At 39.4% G+C, this 14,982-nt stretch overlaps 2 protein-coding genes across 3 annotated transcripts in view; one reads left to right on the top strand and one right to left on the bottom strand.

Annotated features, from left to right (window-relative positions):
* LOC105684315 (ribulose-phosphate 3-epimerase) overlaps positions 1-14,982 on the top strand; it is a 135,391-nt gene that overhangs the window by 47,131 nt on the left and 73,278 nt on the right. The window lies entirely within an intron of this gene.
* Positions 78-14,961, bottom strand: LOC105693213 (ectopic P granules protein 5 homolog). Of its 2 annotated transcripts, XM_012412989.3 has the most exons (30): positions 14,557-14,961; positions 13,967-14,224; positions 12,688-13,887; positions 12,206-12,610; positions 11,858-12,083; positions 11,558-11,730; positions 11,318-11,458; positions 11,073-11,233; positions 10,835-10,964; positions 10,214-10,758; positions 9,943-10,120; positions 9,824-9,847; positions 9,258-9,485; positions 9,015-9,178; positions 8,725-8,910; positions 8,387-8,510; positions 7,710-8,231; positions 7,391-7,533; positions 7,105-7,282; positions 6,831-7,028; positions 6,611-6,742; positions 6,280-6,516; positions 5,999-6,182; positions 3,229-3,788; positions 2,978-3,147; positions 2,658-2,866; positions 2,291-2,536; positions 1,989-2,211; positions 1,600-1,809; positions 78-1,505 (listed from the first exon to the last, which is right to left on the bottom strand). In XM_012412989.3, the coding sequence occupies exons 1-30, from the start codon at positions 14,587-14,589 to the stop codon at positions 1,154-1,156; spliced, it is 7,740 nt and encodes a 2,579-aa protein (XP_012268412.2). In that variant the 5' UTR covers positions 14,590-14,961; the 3' UTR covers positions 78-1,153. The 2 variants fall into 2 exon arrangements, with proteins under 2 accessions (XP_012268412.2, XP_020712165.2); XM_020856506.2 differs by lacking the exon at positions 9,824-9,847.

Here is a 14,982-nt window from a genome sequence, read left to right as displayed (position 1 = left end):
GTACTTTTGTCTCCGATTGTACCTCCCAAACATCCTTAAGTTAGGAACTGGAAGTACAGAATAACAGATTCGACTTATTAGCATTGAATTTCTTTTTCATTTACTATTCAATCGTTATTGATCGTTTATTTTTGATATCGCATATATATTATTATACCTGGTTATATACATGGGAGGTTTTAATTATTATAATATAATATTGTTTGTTTATATAATTATATTCAGATTCGGGTTTTATTTGTCAACGATATCGCTTGTTATCTAATCTTATGAAATCTTATTAAATACTTCGTATCTTTGTATTATAATATCGTTGATTCTTACAACAGGTACATACGATAAAAATGTCGCAAACGTCATTAAATTAAACGATAGGTTATACTTGTGTACAAAGGCAGTTTAAGCTTATCCCTAATTTTGGTGGGTTTATCAAATAATTTACATACACAATATTTGCGCACGGATATATTTAAATTTTCCAAAATTCATTGAGTCTGGCTGTTTTGCGGATGACCAATTCAAGGAAAATTCAAAATTTAGAATTTTATCGTCATTTGGAAACTCATAGTCAGTTGCTTTTTGTAGGTGTAATCTAGTACTATGAAGATCGAAAGGCTGCCTCGAGCATGGCCCTATTTTTTCATGCTCAAATTTGGCAGATAGTACAAGCTTGAGATTTTCTTCTTTGTAATTTTCGTATCTATGATAATGCCAACCTACATATTAGAAAAGCGGCAATTGAGATAGACGAATGTTGTATAGGCAGTTGAATACGATGTTGATTGCATGAATTGTACAGCGATACTAGATCCTAAATTCAACTGATACATTACATCAAAGAGTCGAAAGGTCTCTGGAAAATAGATAATCAGTCCATACTGCGTTCCAATTTGTAAAAACTGATATGCAATTAGTCACATAGAGCGTAAGACTCTACCCAACTACCACTGATATTAGTACGTGTAAGTGCTAATTACTAACTTGCGAGCATTACTTGAAAGTCTACGTTTTTTTTTTTCGTTTTACGCATTCAATGACTAGATAATTCCAATAAATTGTATAAAAAAGAATCTGAAGTAATGAATTTTACTGCTCGAATATCGAACGAGCATACCAGCGAGTAAGAACTCCCAGGTTCGAGGTGATGAAACAACTATTCGATTAAAACGTGCAAATATCTTCTGTTGTAAAGTTCCGCGGTAAGGATTCCAGTAACCGCAACAGCGTTGTGAAGCGAATTCGCAGAGTCTCTGATCATTCGGATAGACTGCTCGATGTCACCTTTGAGCTCGGCGTATTGCTTATTTGTAACTAAGGCCTCCAAAGTTTGCATAGCTTTTATGGCATCGGCACTTGGCCTTACATCCAGGGGATCCGATTCGCTGGATCTCGAAGGTGCGACTCCGGGTGAGTGAGGCGTATAACGCACTAACTGTTGCTCCGATTTAGATTCCGGTAATTGAGCCAAGCAGTACACGCCGAGTGTTCTGCTGAGGAACTTACACCTACGGATAAAATAGGGAATTCAGTTTTCCGTGAACGTACGGAACCCGTGTTATGCAAACATGAACCGAAAAACTGCGTTCCCGCTTTTTTTACCCAATGGATAACTGCGATCCTTTTCTGAACCCGATCGCTCCCAAAATACCCCATCCTTGTCCCACATCATCGGCAGTGGCGAGTAACGAACGAGCCAAACCTTTCAAAGCCCTCGTTGCAATTACTGTATTTTCACTGTACTGACATTGTCTATAGATAAGTTCTAATGCCTTGCCCCATAATAACGGAAGTTTCTCTTCTACAAGTTCTCTGCAATTAATTCAAAATTTCCATTAATCCAGCTGCAATGTTGCTCAGCATTCGTGCAACTTTAAGATTCCTCTGGTGGGAAGCACAACTGACCCAATGGAAATCTAGTTGAAATCTAATTGAACCACTGGAATTTTCACCAACCAACAATAGAAGTCTGAAAAATTTGGAGTACTCACGTAGGTTTAATGGCGGATATCCAATCGATTAAATTTACAAGTAACATTCCTTCTTCTTTAATATTCCGGCAGGAGGGTAATCTTTTGAGCAGCAGTGCATAAAGAGCCAGAACTCGTCCGTCCGTTACAAGTGCTCCTTCTACCGGTGGCTGACGTGGTACTACTGGCTGTAAAACGGTCAACACCCAACCCCAAGTCGGTAAAGCCTCGTCGGTGGCTAAATCTAAAGAAGCACAGACTCGTCACACCACAAGTCAAAGATAAGTCAGATACAAGGTTATAATTTTTTGTAGATAAATTACCGTTGTGCTTGAAATATGCATCGAGAGCAGCTTCCATTAATTCTCCAAGTGTGGATGGTGACGCAACAGCTATTCCTATGACACGTAAAATGCCCATGAGCGTAGGACTGCTGGCGGTTCTATTTGAAAGCCAGGATGCCCAACTGGTGCGTAATTGTTCCACTAAGGGTCCGTTCTGATTAATAGAGTGTAAAAGTTCAGTTACCAGTAGACCAGCTTCCGCAGTTTGTTGAGGTTTCGATACAGCTGTTGAATTATGAAAATTGAAAATTGTTAGTTGTTGTTCAGATAAAATGATCGATGGTAACAAGATGCAGATTTGGGAACAGCATGTTAATCTGAGAAGCATATGAGTTTCAAAACTCACTGGTTATGATTACTGACTCCATGTCATCCAACATTTTGGATAGAGCATCGGTAAATGCTTTAGGATCACTCGTGAGAAGCGCCTTGTGACGAGTTGTACAATTTACTAATAATTTCACTGAAGACCTAACGTACATTTGCCTTTTCTTCAATGTCGTTGGATGAAAATGAGTTGCATTAGGATCGTATGCCGCAGCCAATTTCAGTAAACTAATAAATAAATTATAACAATTCATTAAACGTACCTAACTGTTACCGACACAAACGACATGCATCGCATTAGGATTGAGTGGTAATTTCAAACAGTAACCATTGACTCACTTATTTATGGCTCCGTCAATGGAATAGGTTTGCTCCGTGTCCAGATGGAGAATGACCCGAGGATCACAGCTCATCACGTACCAGTTTATAACCTGGTCGTAAGCAGCCGCGTCCACGAGATGCCACGCGAATTTCTCTGCTGAAACGACTATCTGTACAGCCTTTTCATTCTGACAAAATGATAAATTGATAATGATAATTACCTGAATCAAAATGAATAAACGTGACAAATAATTTCAAATATTACTCACCTGGCGGACGTTAGGCTCATTAGAAAGTTTGACAAGTAGGTTTAACAAACAGATGTGCATTCTTGCAGCGACTGGTAGCGGTTGAATCGCCAATATTTCATTTGCCCATACTTGCCAGTTTATGCTGGTGAACACGCTTCCCAAAAATAAATGACTGTCCGGTAAATATTGATCAACGACTTTTACCATCAATTCAATATCTCCTATACCAGGACTGAACCGTTCCCAAGGCAGGGACAAAAAATTCCCATGAATAACATTGAGGATGTGATCTTTGACCGATGCGTGAGCGAAATTAGTCACATAAAATTGCCATAGAAAACAAAGAATTTTGCTGGAGGCTGGCATTGTGTCGATGATGAATCTGATGCATTCTACAAACATAGCTATGGTTCTGTTTGCATAAGGTCCATCGGTTATTATCCAGGGAAGAAGAACTGATCTGTCGTCTGTCAATTGCTGAATCCAAGCTGCTGTAGGTTCACGCAAATTTCTCGTCCAGTATGGTGTGATCCATGGTGCAAACATATCTCCCAGGACTGGCCATATCTGGTCACATACTGCAGAAGTTTCAAAGTAAATTCCATAAGTTGTGATAAACAATAGGGTGGGTTGAAATAATTTTTTTTTTTTTATTCTCTCAGAATGGGGGCAGAATTTGTACCTTATAAAAAAAGAAAATTTTTTTTTTTGGTCAAAAATCATAGGAAATATCTAAAAACTGTCAATTGTAATTGTTTTTTACTCGTTCACTGTTCAAAATTTTTTTCCTATTATTTTTGTAATTCAAGTATAAAATCAAAAAATGACATGCTCTTTTTTTGACTTAAAATTGAAGTTGAATCGAGGAGCCCGAGCTTTGCTGGAGTCAGGTAGCCAGGAGCGTAGCGCTTTGTTGTGAGACGTCACCTTCGGGGCTGAGCAGAGGTCACGCCCCACAACAAACCGCGCGCCCGTGGCTACCTGACTCCAGCAAAACTCGGGCTCCCTCGTAGACCGAGAAATTCGAATATTTCGACCCATGCATGGATTGCGACGAATCAAAGTGGGTCTACGACTAAAACCCATCGATACGTTTTATAATTTTTCTGCTCCCAACAGCGAATAATTGATGATGAATTGATGATTGATGATTACTCGATCGAATTGATGAATTGATGATTACTCGATCGATTGCATGAGTAGATGATTTTGGCTTTCAGATTTGGATTTCGAAGCTGATTATACGTGAGATTACTCTTGAAAAGCCAAAAAAAATTCTATTTTTGAGCAAAAAATAAATCATTTTTTTGATTGGGTTTGATATGCTTTTCCGACGTATTTTGACCTCAGGAATCCGAATCTGAAAGAAAAATTAATATATCTCCAAAATTGACCGAGTTATCGCCAATTTTCAGCTTTTTGGGGTCAAAAATAAAAAGTTGATTTTTTAGTCTATCTTAATCTAATTTGAGCTCAGGAATCCGAATCTGGGGGCAAAATTGAACTATCTTCAAAATTGACCGAGTTATCGCCGAATTATCGCATTTTTTGGCATAAATTTGAGGATATCTCGGAGGGAAAAAATCATGGCTCAATTTGGACAACGGATTCGTGTTCCTGAGGTCAAAATACATAAGAAAAGTGCCATACGATCAATTTTTAAAAATGAAAAATTTTGGCCAAAATTTGAAAAAATCGTAAGGGGTACCCCTTGGAAAAATCTTAAATTTTGGCCAAAAATTTTTATTTTTTAAAATTGATCGTATGGCACTTTTCTTGTGTATTTTGACCTCAGGAACACGAATCCGTTGTCCAAATTGAGCCATGATTTTTTCCCTCCGAGATATCCTCAAATTTATGCCAAAAAATGCGATAATTCGGCGATAACTCGGTCAATTTTGAAGATAGTTCAATTTTGCCCCCAGATTCGGATTCCTGAGCTCAAATTAGATTAAGATAGACTAAAAAATCAACTTTTTATTTTTGACCCCAAAAAGCTGAAAATTGGCGATAACTCGGTCAATTTTGGAGATATATTAATTTTTCTTTCAGATTCGGATTCCTGAGGTCAAAATACGTCGGAAAAGCATATCAAACCCAATCAAAAAAATGATTTATTTTTTGCTCAAAAATAGAATTTTTTGTGGCTTTTCAAGAGTAATCTCACGTATAATCAGCTTCGAAATCCAAATCTGAAAGCCAAAATCATCTACTCATGCAATCGATCGAGTAATCATCAATCATCAATTCATCATCAATTATTCGCTGTTGGGAGCAGAAAAATTATAAAACGTATCGATTGGTTTTAGTCGTAGACCCACTTTGATTCGTCGCAATCCATGCATGGGTCGAAATATTCGAATTTCTCGGTCTACGAGGGAGCCCGAGTTTTGCTGGAGTCAGGTAGCCACGGGCGCGCGGTTTGTTGTGGGGCGTGACCTCTGCTCAGCCCCGAAGGTGACGTCTCACAACAAAGCGCTACGCTCCTGGCTACCTGACTCCAGCAAAGCTCGGGCTCCTCGATTCAACTTCAATTTTAAGTCAAAAAAAGAGCATGTCATTTTTTGATTTTATACTTGAATTACAAAAATAATAGGAAAAAAATTTTGAACAGTGAACGAGTAAAAAACAATTACAATTGACAGTTTTCAGATATTTCCTATGATTTTTGACCAAAAAAAAAATTTTCTTTTTTTATAAGGTACAAATTCTGCCCCTATTCTGAGAGAATAAAAAAAAAAAAAATTATTTCAACCCACCCTAATAAAGAATTAGTCAAATTACTCACATTGATCGGCCAGTGTCCCCTTATCGGTGTGTAAGGTCAAGACGACTAAGGCATGTCCTACCATACCGAGAAAAGTAGTCAATGGTTCGTTGTAGATTCTGTACTTGGGATACAATCCATAAAGACCATATTGTAGTCTTTCTTTCATGAAATGTTTGCTCAAAAGTACAGCAGTATCGTGCATCTGAAGCATAACAAACGTTCTTCATCTCTCGAAAATCTTTAACGAACATCATTATCCTACTTTGGTATTGAATCCTCAATTCATAAAGTGTGCAAACCTCTTGACGAGACAGCAATCTCTGCTCTGTAGCATAGCGCCTGATTTCATCCCTTACTTTTATAGGTTGTATCGGACCCTGCGACTTAGATCTTCCACTGAGAGCCCCTAACAGATCTTTCCAAACATCCAAAGAAAGACTCTGGGACTCGCTACCCCTCAACACCATGCTCAATATTTCGCCATAATGTTCAGGAAATTCGTGTAGAAGGATCAATCGAAGATGATTGCGAAAGAGCTGGTAAGAACAATAATTTGTTTGTCAAGTTTTACGTTAAATGTTTGAAAGTTTGCACTACTGTATTTTGTTAGGCAATATTTCGAAGGATCACCTCGTGTAATATAAGTTTGTCGTCTTCTGGGTTCAACCCAGCATTGCATAGGGCTTTGGACACCAGATCGATGAATGTTGATCTTTCGCTTAGTCTCGGACGTCTATAATTCAGCCAACTTCCCACATCGAACTGGAAGATAACAATATCGGTAAATTAGGATGGCATTTTTCTTTTCGTGCTCAAAACTACATCTTCAGTTGGAGATGCTAGATCTTACCTTTGAAAGTAGGACGAAACATAGGTCGGCATTTGGACCCGTAGCCAAATTGACAACAGTTTGATACATTGGTAAAAAAGTTGACGCGCCTCCAGCTACGGGTGTAAAATGTGGTCCAAGTAAGCCACCCAATTCTGGTCGGCGCATGATTGTTTCCAATAAATGTTGTCCTTGGGTTTCCTCCCCACTGATAAACAACTTGAAAAACAGAGGGTTGTTGAACGTAGTCCACGATCGATTATGAAAAAAGATTGTTAAAGTATTCGTATCTTACCTGGCCTAACTTTTCGACACATGTTGTAATTAGTTGTTTAGTCGGCGGACACAAGGCAGCTTCTTCCGTGTAAAAATCGACCAGATGATACAACAACTTTACTCCTGTCTCCTGAACGTTGTTTAAAACGTTTGAATTTTCACTAGTCCGATTTATGTTTAGTTCGTGTTCTAGAAGCCTGGGGATTAATCAATCATTTTTGAAATACAAATGACATTTCCCGAGATAACACATAGCGACGGAGTTATTAAATCAGGTAGAAAAACTGCGGATAATTTGATCTTACATGATCAGATGGTCGATGAAGACGCAGCCTTGGGATACTTTAACAGGTGGTGGTTGACAGGCTCGAACCAATAACTGTTCATATTCAGCTCTGTTTTGACTAATCATGTGGTCTACTCCGTCGCTCACTCGAGCTTCAGATACCTGGAAAGAACAAACCGCCAAGGATTCTATCAAATTTTGAACTATTTCAAAAAATGTTATTTCATCATATTTTCCAGGGACTTGAAGTTTTTCATTCTTGGTGACGAGTGCAATTGGTTAGAGTTAGAAAACATGCATGTTGGATTAGCTGAAATAAAATTTCAATAACGCATTACCATTATTCTGATTATAGCAGGCCCAGCGCAGTGCACTATCGGTGGCGTCCCAGACCTGGAACGTTTTTGTCCTGTCGGCAAAGGGTCGCAGAGGGCATGAAGTGTCACTCGACTCTCAACATCCCTGTAGAGTGTTGGAACTAGTTCTAAAAAGTTACAGTCTATAGCGGTATGTTCGGAAAGCATCAAATTATGCGTTTGAGTATATTCCTGTATAGCCTTGAGATGCGGTTTCAGCAAGTGCAGAATGCCGTCCGGGTTATGTAGGCTCTCTTTTGGTATGTGAGGTAAAAAAGCAGTATTTTTGCTCAACGGTGGCGGCGGCACTGGCTGCTCGTACGAACCCAATCTTCTAAATATTCTTTGCATCGGGTCTGTCGGCTCTAGAGGCGTTGTCAGAATCTGATTCATTTTTTGTAAACGATTTTCCGGGGATCTCAAGCTGCAGGATTGCCAATCCGCGACAGCTTTCAACTGACATTTTCGTATGGAATCGTAATCGATATATTCCAGCCAAGGTGCCTGAAACCATTTGTTGTTGGTACTTATCGGTACTTCAAAGCAATAGTGAATAACTGAGGATAGCGAACTGTCGATTGAAAGTAATTCTTGAAAAAAGACCAAGTCTCAACTATTGATCTTCTGTGTAGGGTTCGAATATAAAATTGCAAGCATACCTGATCACCTTGAATCAAGAGTGTCAACTTGTGCGACATGTACTGTGGGGGTAACGCAGGGAGATATAATCCAGATTCTTGCAATCGTGGTTCTTCAAGCCATAAGCTCAGTGTTTTGTAAAACCTGAAAGAATAAATTCGTAAAAATCATGGACACAAATCTTTTTCACTTACTGGAATGGATCTTTAGGTTGTATAGTTTTGATTTCAAGTTTTTTTCCATACGTATTCGTTAAGAGATATCGTTGATGAGAAATCTCAATATCACTAATGACTCGTTGACATAGTTAGTAGTTGATTTTTCGCAAATATTCAAGATGCTGCAAAAATTAACTTACTTGGCAGCGTCGAGGTAGAAGACTCTTCGCTCATCGGTTATCGGCAGCCCATTATCCAAATCACTTTCCCCCTTAACTCGAAAGTATTCGATGGTGTCGTGAAGACGTTTCTTCAATTTTTTGAAGTAACTCAAGTTTATCATACCTTCGAAGAACTTCTCACCTACGCCGCCTTTGTCTGAAGTACTGCAAACGTCGATTACTTGTTTTACTACTTCAGTAATCGTGAAAATTTTTCGAGAAACCTTGTAAATGGGGGGTAAAAAGTATACTAAATGATTCATACTAACCTCGATGCTGTAGGAACCCTGGCCAGAAATAAGTTAAAGAAGTTTTGCCATAACAGTGGTAGCAGTGGATGATCCATCGGAGTATCCAGTGCCTGTTGTGACCATCGATATATAGCCAATCCGCTCGCTCCAAAAGGTTGGATTTTTACGGTGGCACAAGCTTTCTGGAATTAGAATACGAGTTAACAGTAGTGAAATCTCTTCATTCCGAATGGATGGGGATATGATCTTTCATAATTTCACCTTTAACGCGTTGTCTACGGATGTTTTTCCTTGTGCAGCCAGTTCTCTCAGAACTTCGCGCCACAGGTCATTTTTCAGTTCTCTATCTTCTTGTTCGGTAGTAAGAACTCGGTGAGCCAGCCACACCGATTGAACGGTTCCTCCAAGAAGACTCGGTGAAGTTGAAGATCCCGTAGCCCAGCTTAGAAAAGAGCCGAACGAACCAGAATTTTTTCCGCACGCCAAATTCTGCAAAAACGATAACTACGATAATAATAAAACACCACGGTGTTGAGGCTAATAAGCAAATGAAACAAACCACAGACACCAGAATATTCATGTATTAATTTGCGGCGAAAACCACATACGATTGTCAATCAAACTTTGAACATGATACCTAAATTTTCACAAAAACGATGCATTGAAAATTTTACAGCGATAAAATCCCTGAATCATCCAAGACATCTCAACAAGCAAAGGTCATAAGCAACTTCGCTCTACAATCATTGTTAGGTTTTATACCAAGCCCACACCGATCCAAGATCAAAAGCAAAAAATCTTGCCGATAAAAATTCGGCAATACGTACCTCTGTACCTCCCTCTATGGTTAGCTGATAAAGAAAGGTCATATTGAGTTTGAGCTGCTTTGTATAAAGTAGTTGGAGTTTGGTCACCAAAATGATAACTGTTTTCATGTCAAACTTACTACATAGAAGTTATGAAAAATTGTCTCCGTCTCCGCTCTAGCATCTAAATGAAAATAGGCAGCTCGGATGACCATATCCATCAAGTACATGACACTTTGATCCCTGTTCCAATCCGGTACCAATGCTAGAACTCTCAACCAGAGGTGCACCAGTGCTTGCGGACTCCGCAAACAATATCTACAGGTGTCGTTCGATCGTTATGAATGCTGTATGTGGTAGGCTGGCTTTGTTACAAATAAAAAGTAGCAGAGCCACAGTAATAATATGTACCTTTGATAGTTTTCCAAATGTGTTTCAATCATGTTAGAAAATAGCTTGAGTATCGGACCAGGAAAGTCTGATACGATCAAGTTCTTTGCCATTTTCATGTATGTTCTATCAGCAGCGATTAGTGATATGATCAAGCTGGAAAACTTTTCGTTTTTCATAATGGCGTCCGGGCATTCGAGAAAAAATGGAATTATGTGATGGAGAGCAATCAGGACTTGTTCGTATTTGTAGAAGCACTGCAATATTTGGAGCTGTCTAAAGCCTTTCAAAGAAATTAATGGGATCGAATGACCCCATGTTGTCATTAAAACTGCAACGTAGCAGGCAATCGGCTGCTTTTCCCTGACGCCAGAGGCAAGAATCTCCAAGGATGAATCTGCATCAACATCTGGAATTTGTGCCAATGCAGCACTCGGATTTGATATTGTATATCGCGCTGTACTATCCGATCGATCTAGTTGGTGCAATCGTAATCTAGATACTATTTCCCATGACCATAATGAAAAAGCATGTTCATTATTCTGAGGCCTCACCATCGAAGACACCTAGAATAGAAATTATGTGGTATATCTTAAATACATTGAATTCTGGGACAACGCTGAAATTATATCAGATACACACTTGCTTAACACCTTCGGCTAGAAGCGAAGCAGTTTGCGCTGGTGTATCTGGAATGTACTTCATTGTGAGTTCGACCACTAGAAGTGCCACTCGACGATGAATGCTAATTCCAAGACATAAGTTGCCTTTGCTGTGAGAATGTATGTGTGTTACAAGTTATTATGTGTCACAGTGAGTAATTGTTAATCCCCAACTCAACTGAAACTTAACTCTAGCGACATCGGTTCAAGGTACGCACCTATCCAAGCCCCAATTCAGATGAGAAAGAATCAAACGAGCAAGGTGATTTTCTGTAGAACATAACGGGTACTGATGCAACCAAGTGGAAAGAATCTTAAAATCATCTTCACTAGGAACCCATTTTCCAATACGCAATTCCGTGAATAAGTATAAACTCAACTAAACAGTGTAACAAAGAGTATGGCAGCATAGTTTATTGAAAATTCAATGCGATTATATAAATTGATAATTCATGGAACCTACCTTTCCGATGAAGACAAAATTGTCCTTCAATTTTCTAAGAAGATCAGAGAGAAGAGAAGGATACTTGCTCGTTAAATTTGACAGCAGGGATCGGGCATCTTTGGAACATGATTCCTGAGTCTTCTCGCTAAGAAAACCAACCTAAAACGTAGTTTTGTAGAGATCAAGTTTTACCTTTTTTTTATAGAGTTCCAAAACCTCTTTCCTAAAGATGGAATTTATACGATTATTGTTACTTACTTGAAATAAATCAATAGTAGCTGCCCGCACAAACTGATAATCATCGTGAAGCCGGGCCATGGCCATATTGGCAAAAGTTGTAAGCAAAAAATATGATTCATCTCCTGGCATCTCACAGAGTTTTTCTTCAAATTGCTTCCTAAGTTTTGATGAATTCAATTCAGCTTCCCATTCTATGAGACATCCAAAAAAAAGTTTATCAACTAAACAGTTCAAATTTGTGGGCACTTGAATCGGACTAGCAAATTTTTATACAATTAAAACATCAATTTCGTAGCAATAAATTGATAGCGTATTTACCACTTTCTGACATATTAGAAAACGGAGGGATGGCAGTGGTTGTGTCCATGACATGCAGCATGTAAAAAACATGCCACAATGTCGAAGTTGAAACAACGTGATATGGTATAGCTGCAAGATATTGCCATGCACCCAATCTTCTAGATGAAAATATGCACTGACTTGCCTTTAGGAAAAAGCTATCGTATTCCGTTTGCAGTCTGACTAACATTGATCGATCGACTATCTGTGATGATAAAAATTTTAGTCAACTGGCATTGGGAATGGTGAAAACATGGGTGGATATTCAATTGCATTATAATGGCAATGTTGGAATAGTAATTTAATGTATGAGAACTTGATTCATACCTGACTTTTATCAAATGCCTCCCACTGATCGCTGGCATACTGTACGATGTCTCGAATAAGTGCGCTTAACCTCTTGGCAAGTTGCCTGTATCTCGGAGAATCGTAAGTCCTCAAACCCTGCCTGAGGAGTCTAACCAGTATAGATGAGAAGGCAAAGATCCGGAGCATATGGTGTTCCGTCACCAGATTGTTCTCCTGGCTATAGTTATCACCCTCTTGGTTTATAAATAATATTAATTTGAAGAGCTTCTCAAAAGGAATCTGATGTAGAATGAATATCAGGTCGCTTTCGCAAAGGTTTACCCCGACATTTATTATATCTTCATCTTCCTCTCCTTCCTCATCTAACATCACCCATACCGTATCAGTAGTAGTTGTTCCTGTATCCTGCAGGGATATTTGGACCTGCAACAACATGGTTGAATCTCAAGTTTAAGCTCTGTAAATCTGAACAGAATTAATCATTCTGGAAAATCTCTTACTTTTTCCAAAAACTTATCTCGTTCCTTGATTGGCAGCATGATAGTAGCAATTACAGTTACAATGTGTTCAATATGTGGATCATTCAAAGCAGCGGTGCTGTGACCACCAGGGTTGCATCGTACCGGGGTCTGGACGAACCCGCTTGCCCAAGAAGAGATGCCCCCGGGGCATCTTAGTATATGATTCAATAAAAATAGATGATCTTGCCATGTGGCTACTCTGAGTAGAACAGCCACTAGATGGGAGAGCCATTCTCTTGTGTCAGTAATAAATCTTGCGTCCTTCAAGACTTTTCGTTGAAAGTTGAATAGTATTCCAACACAGGTTCTGAGTTCGTACATTTGTGGCATGATACGCGAGGATACAGGGCCCTGCTTAAGGTTGACAGGCGCATTTTGGGGCAGGTTTTCAAAGTCTTTGCATAAGGTGCAAACCCTTTGGATGTAATTGTCGATTTGCAGCCTGAGCATTTCTGCCTCGTAGCAATGCAGGGCTTCTGTATTGTGGATTAAATCTCTGATGCTCAATAGATTCCGAGACAAAGCACCGAGTGTCTGTTGATTGAAATGAGCGATATGATATTCGTGAGTTGCGCTAACTGGATTTCCATCTTGACATTCACCGGATTCTGTGATTGAAGCTTTGTCTAGACACCATAACTGTTTTTGAGTTTCTTTGCAATTTGCTTTCAGGCTATTGAGCTCCTGGGAATTCAGTATCGAATGGTTTCTTATGCGGAGGTAACTGACAAGAAGTTCGTACAGACGATGTTGCTGTCTAACGGCAGTCCCGCGTAGTTGGGTATCGACAAATTCAGCAACAAATGTTTCAGCCAGGGCCAATTCTTTGTTATTATAAAGTGCTGCTAGCTGTGCATCAGTAAAGGGTTTGATCTCGTTTCGCACCATTTTGACTTTCTGTTGTTGTCCCAATGCAGTCTCTTTTTCAGTTGCTTTGGATTCTTCTTTGCTTTGCATCGGATTTTCATTTAGTTCAGAGCTTGGAAAATCAGATTCAACCGGCAGTATGTGGACTATGGTATCCATAATAGGAGCAGTAGGGATGACATCTAAGAGCTGAAGATCGGCCATAGGGGCATTTACTTTTTCCACTGGCTCTTCTACTTCCTCTTCCTGGGGTGCCGAAGCAACTGCCGGCTCTCCGTCAAGTCCATCCACGGTATCGGAAGATGGAAGTTCCTGTAAGGATAAAACACCTGGCTAATTTAGCTGTGAATGTTGTTTTCCAATAGTCCGATCTAGGGTTGCTCTAATGTACCTGAGAGGATAATACACTGCGCCTCTCCAAAATCACTTCATTGTCAGAGTCTGTACTTTTTGGAACATCATTAGCTCTTTCATAAATCTCTGTATCGTGGGCAGCGGCGTGGAGTTCGCTCTCCATATTTTCAACTCCCTCGACACGAGGATAATTGGTGGGTGATTCCCCGAGAAGGCATTCAAATTCTTCCAGAGTTGGGGCATCCGGAACAATAGCATGCAAATTAGATACGCGATTCCGTTCCTTTTTTCTCTTCTGTAAATCGGGTTGCGTATCATCAGGAGTGCAATAAAAATGCAAAAGCAAAACTCGTTTTACATAGTATGAGAACTCAACAAAGAAACAAACTTGAATGATAGCACGACGATGCAGAATCAACCTTTGTTGCAAACTCGGAGTAGTGCGCAATAATAGATTCGAGGACAATTTATGTGAAAAAATGGGACTCGATTACTTACGCAATATTGAGATATTCAATTCACCGTGTATAGTCTATAAGGTCTGGATTATCGACCGAAAACTAACTTAATTATCGGAAGCAAAAAAATATTTATTCACAGGAAAATAAACTCCACGGACTAACCTACCTGTCGAGATTTATGTCTTTCCATTGTCGCCATGATAACGACGTTATTTCACCTGAGTGTCAGGTGTTGAGATTCTGGAATCTCGACTCCTGGTTACGGACGGACGTCAGACGTATTCGTGGCACTTGATTGATCCTCCAAGTCATTCACAACAGCGTATCTAAGTTTCCTGAGATGTCCATGATCATCGTGACGACCGAACCTATAATGCAGTTCGGTAGATCCGACTTGTCAAACACAAACTCAACGCACACATCGGACCCGATTTCATGACACTAGTCGTCGTCGATTTTGACATGTTTGTTTATAGCTGACAAGGTGAAACCATCGAACAGTCGGTAATATACTCGCAAATCCACTTCACCTGAAGCTCGAATCTACAAAATTAACAATTCATTATAGCCGATATCCTTAGCAGTTGGCATT

Source organism: Athalia rosae, chromosome 7 (assembly GCF_917208135.1).
Source record: "Athalia rosae chromosome 7, iyAthRosa1.1, whole genome shotgun sequence".
NCBI lineage: Eukaryota > Metazoa > Arthropoda > Insecta > Hymenoptera > Athaliidae > Athalia > Athalia rosae.
Note: the sequence above shows the minus strand (reverse complement) of the source record. Positions and strands in the feature narration are given on the sequence as shown.

What these genes read in the sequence shown, in the direction of transcription:
- LOC105693213 (XM_012412989.3), bottom strand. Translation starts at nt 14,589, where the DNA reads ATGGCGACAATGGAAAGACATAAATCTCGACAG. An exon ending in TCTTGATTCAAGGTGATCAG is followed by an intron (nt 8,232 to 8,386) that starts GTATGCTTGCAA and finishes AAATGGTTTCAG; the next exon opens with GCACCTTGGCTGGAATATAT. An exon ending in GATTGCTGTCTCGTCAAGAG is followed by an intron (nt 6,183 to 6,279) that starts GTTTGCACACTT and finishes GTTATGCTTCAG; the next exon opens with ATGCACGATACTGCTGTACT.